The sequence below is a fragment of the Pseudopodoces humilis genome, chromosome 1 (genome assembly GCF_049639895.1).
Source record: "Pseudopodoces humilis isolate 2021_Gansu_Grassland_sample_001 chromosome 1, ASM4963989v1, whole genome shotgun sequence".
Classification (NCBI taxonomy): domain Eukaryota; kingdom Metazoa; phylum Chordata; class Aves; order Passeriformes; family Paridae; genus Pseudopodoces; species Pseudopodoces humilis.
This window is the reverse complement of record NC_142200.1, coordinates 95,972,211-95,984,890: the sequence shown is the minus strand read 5'-3', so window position 1 is coordinate 95,984,890 and position 12,680 is coordinate 95,972,211. Positions and strand designations below refer to the sequence as shown.

The 12,680-nt window shown below is 37.2% G+C and overlaps 1 protein-coding gene across 1 annotated transcript in view; it reads right to left on the bottom strand.

The window, feature by feature from the left end:
• ADCY1 (adenylate cyclase 1) overlaps window positions 1–12,680 on the bottom strand; it is a 141,770-nt gene that overhangs the window by 92,566 nt on the left and 36,524 nt on the right. Inside the window, exon 2 of the mRNA XM_005525223.3 lies at window positions 6,503–6,652. Within this exon, the coding sequence (XP_005525280.1) occupies window positions 6,503–6,652 (150 nt within the window). The remainder of the gene's footprint in view (window positions 1–6,502; window positions 6,653–12,680) is intronic.

The following is a 12,680-nucleotide window of genomic DNA, read 5'->3' as shown; positions in this document are numbered from 1 at the left end:
TAAAGTTTCATTTTATAAAATAAAGGCATGCAGCTAGAGTAATAAAATTACAAGGCAACTAAAATATATTAATTTTATATGATTTACAATTGTGTGTTTTTATTGTATATTACCCACTTTACTATAGGTTTCTACACTTTGGAATTGCAAGTCTAGTAGCAAGGTGCATCTCTCCTCCTACAGCTGTGCAGACCTAAGTTGAGGTGTCCTTTTGTAACCACTCCCAAAGAAAAACCTCACCTTATGTTTGACAAAGAGTTCAGGGTAGAAGGGTTGAACTACCCTTGGACATGCCTGTTACTACTAGGGATTACTGCCTGTAGGTTAAAGGGTTAGATTACAAGCCTCACTTTTACTTGGCCAAAGTCAGGTAAGAAGAGTCCTGGTGGTATGCCAAGCAGTGTAGCTTCTTGGACTAACTGGATTCAGACGGGATGTTTATTCTGTAAACCAAGAGGTGCAATAGATCTGTAAAATTAAAACACACTTATTTGTTTGCTATACCTTTCCTTGCAGGGGGTTACAAGCAACTCCTGATGACTTCAGGTTGAAGCTGTAGCCTTCCATCTGGAGGTTTTCATTTCATCTGAGTAGCCCTCAGCTTTATTATCTGCTCTATGAAGCGTAGACACATGCATGATTATTGCAGGACCAGAGACTAACAGGTGATGGTCAGTAGAAAGCTTCTGGGCAATTATTGCTGTGTGGGAAAGAGAAATGTGCTTCCATGACTCTTTTTACCTGAGAAAGGTGGAAGATGGACCAGGGATGCTATGTATTTTTTTTCTGTGTAAGGATCTAAACAGCCAAATGGGGCAAACGAAGCAGACAGCAAGACAATTTCCAATCTGTGATTTGGTTAAGAGACACTGGTCAGCCTGCACAAGTGGGCCTGAAGTCCAGTAGTTCAACCTGACAGCCTGAAATTGCAACACTTCTTATTTCTTGTTTTTCTGATCCTAATAAAGAACAAATAGGTTTTTGAAGATAGGATTTCCTGTGTAAGACTGTGATTTGGTGGTGCAATAGATACAATTTTAAGCTGCCCTGTAACATAGAACATAGTGGTAATGTGGTAAAGGCTCACCCTGCTAGCTAAAATTAGTCCACCTATGTTTTTTAAAGATCACACTGGCTAGCTTTTGCAGAGGATCAGGTATCATCACACACCTTGCACTTTGTGCAAAATCAGTATCACTTCCCTGCTGCACACTAGATAATTTGACAAGAACATGTTTTTGCATCCACACATCATCCAGGTGAAATTTTTGCTGCAGGGCGATTTGCTGATGCATTCAGCCAGTATGAACGGTTAGGAAAAGAAGGCATGAGTTTTAATTATAAACTTCATATATTCCTCTGCACTGAAAAAAAACATGCAAGATTCTGAAAATAAAAAGTATGGGAGACGTGAGGAGAACCTGATAAACATGTTGTCAGGCACTCTAGAAATTAATTCTGCCTAGGGCTGTGCAAATAACTAATTCCTCAGTTTGGTTGCTGAATTGAAAGGATAAAAACCTCCGCAACTTGTTATCCACTACCAAAACAAAATCCAACATGATTTGCTTTATTCAAAGTTAATGTAATTTTTTCCCATTCTTCATAAGGGCTTGACATTAAACACAGAAGACAAAACCACTGGAGGATTTCTGTAGGTGTCATCTTTTTGCTCAAATGTACAAGAGGTAGTACACATATCCAAAATGTGTAATGTCTAGATCAAATTGTTTTAAAGGGGAATCTGAATGCAGCAGAGAATTTGAACGCAAGACACCCTAAGCAGTAGTTCAAAGTGCAGTCAGAGTCATGGTATCTTTTGTTGACACATTTTCCATTTCTATGAATAGTTATTAATCAAATCTCTGACTCAGTGGTGACCCAGTTACTACACACAATGTTAAGGACATTGCCCTAAATTGCAGAAGACGCTTAGAATGCAGATGCATATGTATGCAGATATTTGCACACACGATTCAGCATTGCATAAGGAAAATTTAGCTAGCTGCACATGATCTGGTGAACATGTATGGAGGAACTGCAGACCACCACCAAAGTTCTAGTCTGTCTCCCAGAACCAGCGTTACTGCAGTAGCATGGTGTTGAACAATACTTCAGCAAATGTGATTAGTCTAGCTGCAGTGGCAGTCTTGTGGTCCTGAAGCTAGACACAGAGTTGTCTCAGCTCCATGCTTCCTCACTCCCGGTCATTTTTAAGTGCTTCTTTCAGTTTCTTATATTAAATAGATATAAATTTCATGCACTGTAGTGAAGTACACAACTACTTATTGAAAGACAGGTGACACCAATAAATACATTTCTCCAGTCCCAATGGTTTGAAAAACAAGATGTAATTTCACAATTTGTTTTTAAGATAGCAAATTCTGGGGACTTTGCTATTTTCCAGTTGATTTTCCACTGTCAATTCCAATTGTGAGGAAGTACAAAAGTAACATTTAGGAGGGAAGGAAAGATCTAGACAAGTGGCATGAAAGACAGTCTTTATTTTGCAAACATACTTGCATGTACTTATGAAATTAAATAACCAGTGAAGATATTTAAGGTAGTTTTGTGGGCTTTGAAGGTTTGCATGAGGTCAAATGTTTTCCCTGCCTGTCTTATATGAAAGCAACAGGCACTTTTCATATCAATCTGTGCTACAGCAAGTGCATTTCACCAAGATAAATTATGTGTTTTATCCCCAAATTCAATGCATGAATATGCATCAAAATATTCTTATTGTCAGGGCAAAGAAAGGAGGGAATGTGATTAAGATTTGTTACAAGGTTGGCAAGACCAGGGTAGGATATAGCTTCCATACATCAGGAGACCAGAGGTGACAGGTCTTCAGCTTGGAAAGAGAGATAGATGAGCAGGGTTATAAAAGTCTACAGTGTGGCATGAAAGAGGTTACTGTAAAATGATTACCAATGCCACAAAACAAGATCTGGAAAGCACAAAATTAATTCATCAGACAACAAGTCCATGACAAATAAAAGGAAGTTCCTTCACACAGCACAAAATTAGAATATTAATTAGTACACAGAGTAATGACCACAAAACTGTGGGGACAACAAAATTGTAAAGATGCTGAAAGAGACATTTGGAAAACAGAAGTCTGCAGGTCTTTAAAGACAGTGGTCCAGTTGCTTTTCAAGTTAAGATGGCCTCAGGAGAACAATGGTATCTCTCCCTTGGAGCACAGCTCCACTTCAGGAGCTACTACACCTGGAATTAATACATGGTGAGCCACATCTTCCTTACTCATATCACTCTTTATCAGATGGCAACCAGTTCAATCAGCAGCAGACTCTTTCTATGCTGAATACATCCCCCATTCCCCATCCCTGCTTGCTCCTTTCTCATTTGGGAAGGGCTGAACTATGCTGGAAGATCAGTTGGGATGCTTTAACAGTCCTTCAGGGAGTTGGGTGACAATGCTTTTTTTTGCTGTATGGGAAAAGGATGATCTGGAATTAAACAAGTGGATACAGAGAAATGGTGCAGTTAGAGTGAGGGGAAGTGCTCACATGCTCTGACTGAGCATGAACAAAAAACAGAATTCCAGGGAAAAGGACCCACCTCACAAAAATTACTCTCAGCTGTTTGCTCTGCAAAGGATGGCTTGCTGCTGAGATTTATAGAGAACAAGAGAAGAAGCTTCTCCCAAGTGGATGATTATAACTATTTGCTCATTGTCTAAAACTTACTTGGTTCTTGGCCTTCACTTCTGGTGGAATTGCAATCTAACATTCAGCAACACAACAAATGGATTATGCTACCATCAACTATGACTCTTGGCCATCAAGGCCAGTTATTCATTGTGACCACAGAGTATAGATAACAGGGTGATAGATAACATTACACTGAATTTTTAAATAAAGAGAAGCTGTCTGCTCTCTTTCTCCCCAGCAACACTTTCAAGGTTGCTTTCATAAATCCAAAAATGTGCCAACAAGATATTTACTCTTGCTCACAAAAATAGTTTTGTCAAAATTCTCATGTGGGACTATTACTACAAATATATCCCATGAGGAGAATTCACTGTAAGTAGGACACAGAGGAAGAAATCTCACTTACAATTTCAGCTGTGGTATCTGTTTCACACCATCAACACTTTTAACTCGAGAAAGCTGTGTATGTTCAAAAGTCAAGACCATGTTCTTTCCAGTAAAAGACTTTCACAGAAATATAAGGGAATAGTTTTATCATTTTGGGTTACAATTCTCAGTGTTAAAGGGCTATGTTTTTAGGGCAGAGACAAGATGGTGTGATGAAAACATTCAGCCCTTTTTAACATGTAATATTGATACTTCAGAGAACAAAAATATAGGACTGATCACAAAAACTGAACTAGGTCAGCAGCGTTTCTTCTCCTCTCAAAACTCTCTTGAATGTTGCCAGCTGGAAACTCAGGGTATGTTATGCCACAGCAACTGAAGAATAATTTTGTAGCCTGTAATTGTGTCTTAATTCTCAGTCTTGTTCTAGAGGTATGCTAATATTGTGTGAGAGCAGCCACAGAAAGTATTTTGGTGATACCTGTGACAGCTAGTTATCACGTTTCACAACTGTATCCTGTTTTACACTGTAATGAATAAAGCTAATTTCACAAGTGTAGGAGAAAAGTTTACTCTCTTTCCTGACCAGTACACTGCATTGGAAAAACATTTGCAGGATTATCTAGGTATACTATCATCAATAACGCCATTTATGTGTAATGTTTATTGCTTTGTTGTGTTTCTATATGCATGGATAATATATAAAATAAGACAGATTTCTAAAGTGTTAACAAGAGAAACACAAACAATCAATTTTGTTTTCATGCTGGAGCCCTGAAGTAGGTTTCCAAAGGCACAAATGGCAGGCTTGTTTAAATCCCATGGTAATTCACTTATGACACATTTGTGCCTTTAAAAAATCTGCAGCTTTGGATTACAAAAGACCAAAATTAAATCTAAAGGCTTTGATACTAATACCATTTTTACACAGACACTGTAAAAAAACACTGCAAAGATGTGCAGTGTTCAAAGTGATGTCTACTTGTTACAGAGTATGTTCATCTCATAAAAATGTATTCACTTAATTCATAACAGAAAGTACTTATGGAACTGCGCTGCTCCACACAAAGGAACAGACTTGCTAAAGAATTTGCAAATGAGGAGTGGTAAAACTGTGTGAGGTACATAACCTTTGAGGACTCTGATATCTTGTTTGGCATAAGTAACCACCATGCCACAGAGGTATTCCAGTGTCACCCTCTTTTATCATCTATGCAGAAAGAAAAAGCTAGTCCAAATAGATCATAGCACGCTTAAGCCTCAGATTGTTGCCTTTTTTGCAATCTGGAAATGAAACTTGAGGTAATTTTAGTAAGGAGGTAATATAAAAGGCAATCTTCATTTGAAGGTTTTCAGAGGCAGTTATGGAAAGATGTCCACAAAACCCACCCCCGCCAGGGATGAGTACACATTTATAGGTTTTAGGAAATTAACATAATTGATAAAAAGCACCAATTAGGAGGACAAGTGGTGATGCAATTCCCCCCCAGGTCAAGCCTTTTCTCTGGAGCCCCCTGTTCAGCACTAGTTGTGCTTTGTCCATTAAATGTATCTTGAAGAGTTGTTCTCCCAGGATGAACCAAGATAGTATAGAGTCTTCTACCTCCCAGGGCTTGGAGCTCTGGAATTTATTTTGTCTTTCTGCTTAGGGAAAGGCCATGGGAAAGTACTGGGAAAACTAGCCACTAATACAGTAGGTGACAGAGTTACAAACATAAGTGTGAAGAATACAGAGAACATATAAAGAAAAAAAAGGCAAAACCCAAACAGCATCAAAACCTGTGAGTAACAACAGCAAGGTCCACAATATAGCACTTTTTTTTTTCTATTATTTCCAAATATGCTTGGAAGGCTGATTGATAAAACTATATGAAGTAAACTATCAAATAATTGAGGTGGTTTTTGAGAAGAGATACTGATTGCTATCACAGTCATTCTTATTATTAGTTGTACAAATATATAATGTATAAATTCTTGTTATCAATTATACTTATTCAGTTATCAGTGCAGCTCTTTGTGCCCAAAATGTTGACTTTTTTATGGGTGTCATGAAGGCAAACAGGTTATAGCACACTCAGCAAGAAGAAAAGTATTTACAGTGCATCTAACACCCACCCAAAAACATCCATGCAGATAAATAACCGCGATCTTATATTAAAATAGTACATTAGAATTGACTCAGCCCTAAAATAGATCTCCTCTGGCACTGGAGGTGACAGTAGCTGTGGAGTCAGCCTGCACCTTCTCTGAGCTCTGCAGATGAAGAGTGTGCATGCTCTGGGAGGAAGACCTGAAGCAGATGGGGGAAGGCAGCACTTCCTTTACAATGAAAATGCACATGCCCTAGCATAAATTTGGCAACAATGTCCTAACTTGTGGTTCACATAACTACAGTCATCTCAGGAGAAACAGAGAAAAATAAATAAGGCTTAGAAACTGACCTGTTTTTCATTTTCATCCTCCAGTCTCAGCCTGTCCTCAATGCAGTTCCTGGCCTGAAGGAATGCCTTCCTCTGAGCCCTTTCTGTCAAAATCCTCACAAAGACCCCATACAAATTTACGCTGACAAAAAGGATTGCATTGGCCACAAGCTGTAAGAAAGAAAGAAAAATAAATGAATATTTTAAAATACAGATTTTTATTTTATATTTCTGCTCAGCAAAGATATATTGAAAAAAAAAAACTGTTTGAAAACTGTGCCTTGCTAGCCACATCACTGATACCCCTTCCTGCAGTGAAACAGTTACAGCAGCTATCACAAATCTGGACAAGCAATATTGCATAATACAGAATTTTGCATCTGCTGGAGTTAATTTCTTTTACGATGATCTGTGGCTTGTAATCTTCATTCATCGTCATTTCTTTCATCAGCCCATTGGCAGATCTGTCCGTCTAATAACGAGAGCAATATCATCAGTATTTGTTCAAAACAAATAGTCGGAAAACTGAAATTGTTTTCCTATGCTTTCATAAAGTAAGTATATTATTGTTCCTTTTTTAATAGTGGAGAGGAAGGGCACTGAAAAACCTATGACTGCAGAAAATGTGTGCCTAGGTACCCCAAGCTTTCATATTGTGTACTTTGAATTTGCATAATCTGTTTCCTTATCCACTGTCAGCAACCATACTGTACTTTTTGGGAAATCATCCAAAATATCATTGATTCGATCCTGCAGGAGACCTCTCAGAAGGTGCTGAGTCCTTTCAAATGATGGTCCTCAGCACAAGCCAAGGCCCACCATTATGCAATAATCAGCGACAATTAATCACTTTGGAACTACTTCTATAAACAGTGCTTTTATGAAGGACACAAAAATTACTCAGCTGCTCTTCTGGGTTTTTTAAATGTTTTAACAATATGTGATAAAGTTACTTAAGTAACATAAATAACGGAACAGTGGTTTGTACACAATCTCCCTATCAAAGATAATTCTATCCAAGTTTCTCACCACATCTCTGAAACGTCCTCAGATTGTAATTTCTGCAATGCAATGTGTTTTTAGTTAACAGGAAATAACACCTTTTTACCCAGTGTCTTTTCAGTCACAGTATCCTTATATACCCTAGAGCCTACCACAACATCATGATAAGGATTCATGGGACTCACAAATTCCCAAAAATCAGAAGTGAGCTGGCATTTAAATTAGCCAAGAGTGAGCAAAGTAAGAGCAAAGAAAGACATTATAGCAAGTAACACAATTCACATTAAGTTCCTATCCATCTGAAATGGTTCAAAAACCCCGTATAACTGACATTTGTTTCCTAATCCAAGGGATACATTTCAAGGTAGTACACCTCTACTGTTGCATGATCTACTAGTGTTAATTGGAGAGGACACCATTTCTTTTGTTTGCACACTATAATGAATCAAAGTGTGCCAACAACAACATCAAATTTAAAGGAAAATAAAACCACTGATTTTGTTTTGTGTAGAGAAATGCTTCCTAACAGGACTAGGGTTGAAGGTTTTATGGTAAGCCAATATACTAATATGGTAAACAAAGATCTGAAATTACATCCCTGATGTTTTTGGAGAGACTTTGAGAAATGTTCCATTCTACAAAAAATAAGCAGGAAATTTCTGATGTGCAGAGCTAAAGGTAATAAACATCCCACCTCTCTTGACCTCACAATAAGGGGAAGAATTGAAAGACTCATTCTGGGCCAGTTTTCCAGACCTTCATGGATTCACAAGACCTCCAACTTGTACCTCCAAAACTTGGTTATTATTATTTAAGAGGACATCAATGATAAATTCCCTGCAAACCTTCTCATCAGCACAAAATCCAAAGATAACCTGTCACAATAAAAGGAGCTGTGCTTAGCATGAGTGGTATTTTTCCCCTCAGTTATCAAAAAAGAAACAATTATTTCACAAGAGATAAAAGAAGTGAAGAATGGTGTTATAGCTTCCTCTTGAGAATGGCAAAACACGGGTTCAGAGGCATTCAGATGAATTTTAACCTAACAATCTCATATACCACTTACTTGTATGCTACTTCTGATGGTAATACAAATAGTAAAACTTTGAAGATGAAATGCATCTATTGCAGCATATTATTTCACGACACGGGTTGAGCATAGTCTGCAATTCCTATTCTGCTTTATTTTGCTTGATCACAGAGAACTGTTTGAGATACATCAATTTTTATCACAAGTTAACACCTACTAAAATGAAATGACTGTAGAAATTCCCGTGGAATCCTATTTTTAGAGACATTAATACAGCCACAAATGCAGCACATATCCCTGCATTTTATCATGCCAAAATATTGTGACAACATTGTATTTTAAAGCTAATTCTTACAGTGCAATGGTATAAAAATAGAAAGGATTTTTAAAGGTTGTATTCAAAGACAGTGAAGAGAGCCCACTGAATGAGCAGAGCTGACAGTTACAGACAGTGCAACTACTTGACCCTGTCCATATACAAAACAGCTGGTAACAACACAGGGTGAAAAACTGTCTTTTTCTGCTGATATCAGAGTGGCTCAAGACATAAATAATTACATCTACGATAAAAAAAAAAAAAAGGTCAGTTGTGTTTCTGGATTTCAACTGGAAGCAGTAAAAGACCGTATATTCTAACAATCTGCCAGCTGTTCTGGGACTATCATTATGATTTCACTGAAGCAACAGTGTTCACCTGGTCTAGGGGTAACCAGTAGGTGGGTTCCTGCTACTTTCAGGCTCAGCAGGGTAAGTCATTTTCTGACATTCTTTGAACAGTTTAAGATAAAACAGAGGCTTAGCTGTCAGCTCTGGCCCGCAGGGAATCAGGAAAGTGATAAAGCAAGTAAAAGATTCATAGATTTCAAAATGTGAGAAAAGCAAGTAGGGCAGATTGTCTCCTGAGGTAAGAGCTCCTTTCCTCCACAACCTGTTTCTACTTAATTACTATTTTTCCCCCAATTGCAACTAAATACTAGCCTTTCTCTCTAGGTTTCTTAAATGTGTGCCATTTTCCAGTCCTTTCATTTTAATATGTACCTCCATATCTACACTCATACATACATATTTTATATCTACACACACACACACGTATCTTTCATACATTATGTCCCATAATTCCAGGAAAGATTAAAACTAAGAAACTAAGGAATATTGAAGAGGTACTAAGGCATTCAGAGCTGCTGAAATATCAAGGGTTTCAATTTTAGGTCATTACTACATTATTTACTATACTACTGCTTAGTAGGAAAAAAAAAGTGATCTTCAGGTTTCACCGTCTATTTATAGAACCACCAAAAAAACAATTTACTTGATGCAACATAAAATGATTCCAAGATTATTTTAAACTTTTAAACAATGTTACTCTTTCAATCCATAATGAGATTACAGTTCAGCCAGAGCAAAAAAAAAAGCAATCAGGGTCATGAAAGCATGTTTCCAAAATGATTATTTTTTGTCTCTATCAGTGGATCTTGTTTGCTGCCTGTAGCAGCATTTCAGTATGAACATGAATCCTTTGAGATTCTCTAGTCCTTAGTAGGTTACAGTCCCTGTCAGTGGATAAATTCTGGCGTGGTTACTTGTGTGAGGGTGCTACCAAAGGCAAACTTCCAATGCAGATAATCTTTGTGAGATGCCGAGGGGCTTGAGCAGCTGTTTCAACCAAATGTCTCTCTCTCTCTGTCTTGTTTATTTCTCCATTGCATTTTTTTGGATCTCAACTCACTTTTGGAAGGGATCTTGAACTGTGCAATACAGCAACACCCATCAAGGAGTGAGCAAATAATTCTAGCAGTAGACATATGTAACATGCATATGCATATACAGGGCTTGAGGAGTTTAATTAAAGACCTCCTTTTTTTCCTCAGATTCATCTCCCTCTTCTCAAGTCCCACAGGATTAGCTGAGAGACTCTTTGAAGAGTCTTTTGAAAATTTTTTCCCTGTTCCAGATAGGATTTTTTCTCTCCTTTTTCTTTCAAAGCTAGAATGCTCACGTGTGCATTCATGGTTGCACTTGCTCCTTCTCAAATAAATGGTGAAATAATTTTTCTATATATTATTATTTTCCTTTGAAGAAGACTCTGTTTACTCAGCAGATGCTCTGTTATCAGGTATACAGTTGCATAGTAGATGGTTCAAAATTAAAGCAGATTTTCACTGCAGAGTAGCTTCCTGTTTGTACTAAAAAATTGTCTCAGAAAAATGTGGTTGTTTCACAAAGGTGTAAGTGACTTCTGGATCACAGAGAACTTTTTCTACAAAGTGGTATTCATACAGATGGTTACTGAAGTGTCCAAATAATCATAGGCTAAGTAAGAAAGGAAGGAGACTCCCTCAGAATTATATTGTGCTTTCTAAAAGGTGGAGTTGTGGTGTAAGTAGGACTTCAATAGTTACCACTCCAAAAATTATAATTTAGTGGCTAATATCAATATTTGATTTATTCTCAGAAGCATGAGTTCTGATGACAACCCATGAAATAGAGTACAACATGTAGGAGATATGGCCCACATTTCCATATGAAAATTGAAATTTGCTGGAAAAGGAAGGATCAATGCAATTCCCATATAACTTAATCCTTAGATACCTGATAAGAGGTATGGTAGGTCTAAACTCTACTTCCAGTTTTCTCCATTAATTAAATTTTTCTGCAAGTAATTTCTGTGCCAGTTTTTGTTCCTGTTAGGATAATGCAATATTTAGTCAATCTGTCAAAATTCTTTGAGATATGGCAATGCAATGTATTACTTTAAAATATGAATGTTTATTGTGCAGGATGTCTAAAGAAGTTGTTAACAGCCTACAAAAATGAGTCAGTGCTTCTATCATGAAAACCCTTGAAAAGCAAGGCAAGACTCTGCTCTTTATAAAAATTGTTGGTATCATGAACAAGAGTTGAAACAAAAATAGTTTCTCCTGTTATGGAAAATACTACCATTAGAGCAGTGCTTTATTTACAGTGGTAGACTGTACAGAGAATACACAACCAGCTCTTGATTCTGACATGGTTTTGTTAATTTCAGAAATTCATTTAGTCAACTCATTTTGAAACATTGTGAGCATGCTTAATTATTAAATCTGCTCCCTCCAATTGCTGAAGTAGTGTAAGGGAGGAAAGAGAACTCCTTAGTTCCTGACAGTGTCCCAAAAAGAACACCGTCCTACCAAAGGAGGCAGCTAAACATTTTTTCTCCAAATAAACACATTCCCATTTTGAATGAACATCCCTCTATTATTTTTGTAAAGTTTTGGTTCCTGCTGGCTTATGACATATGCTAAGGAAATGTGGTTCTGCTCTGCAGTTCACCATGGTTTCTGTGTTCATTGGTAACCTCCTGAATCTACAGCATACTCTAAAAGGAGATTAGTGAGCAGTCATTTCAGTGATAATGAGTGCAGATGTCACTCTTGAGGAAAACACTGTAGCACTGGGATGCCTATAACCATACAAGTAAAGAGAATTTTTTACGATATCTAGGATGCTAAGTTCACTAACCACAGCCAGTTTTTCTGAAGTGTACACACGCATGTGGAACTGCAGAAATCCCCTCTGTGTGCATACCTGTTTGACCAAAGTAAAAGACATAATTTAAAAACATTGTTTAAAGTACATGCCATACACCTTTGATGAGGAAGTTCCCTCTACAAAAGCAGAGTCACTGAGAGCCACCAAACATATCAGTATTAAAAATTTCACTTGTTCCATCTTTCTCCAAATGATATGGCATTTTAGCTTGGAAGCATGCTCTGGGAGGAAAGTTAATGCACCTCCCTCTCATGTTATAGACTGTTGGCTGTTTGTCTTGTCCAAAGTATTTACCTCTGAGATTAAGTAGCAGAGAATTATGATGGAATAGCAGAAGTAGAGTTGATTGAATCATAAATTTTGAATCTTAAACCTTATCTAACACTGAAACTTAAACAAAATTCTGATAAATGTAACTAAGATTATGTAAGGGACCAAATATTTATTTTGATGAAGTTGCAAAGTGGCAGCTTTCTCCTCGTCAATACCTTCACTCAAATATATGACATGAATCCATGCCATTAATTTCAGGCTCCTTTTTTCAAGATTTTTAAATCCTTTGTCTTTCTTAGGGAATTACTGAAAGGAACTCATAATTGTATAATTTATACCTTTCTCAATAGAAAAATATTAAATCTT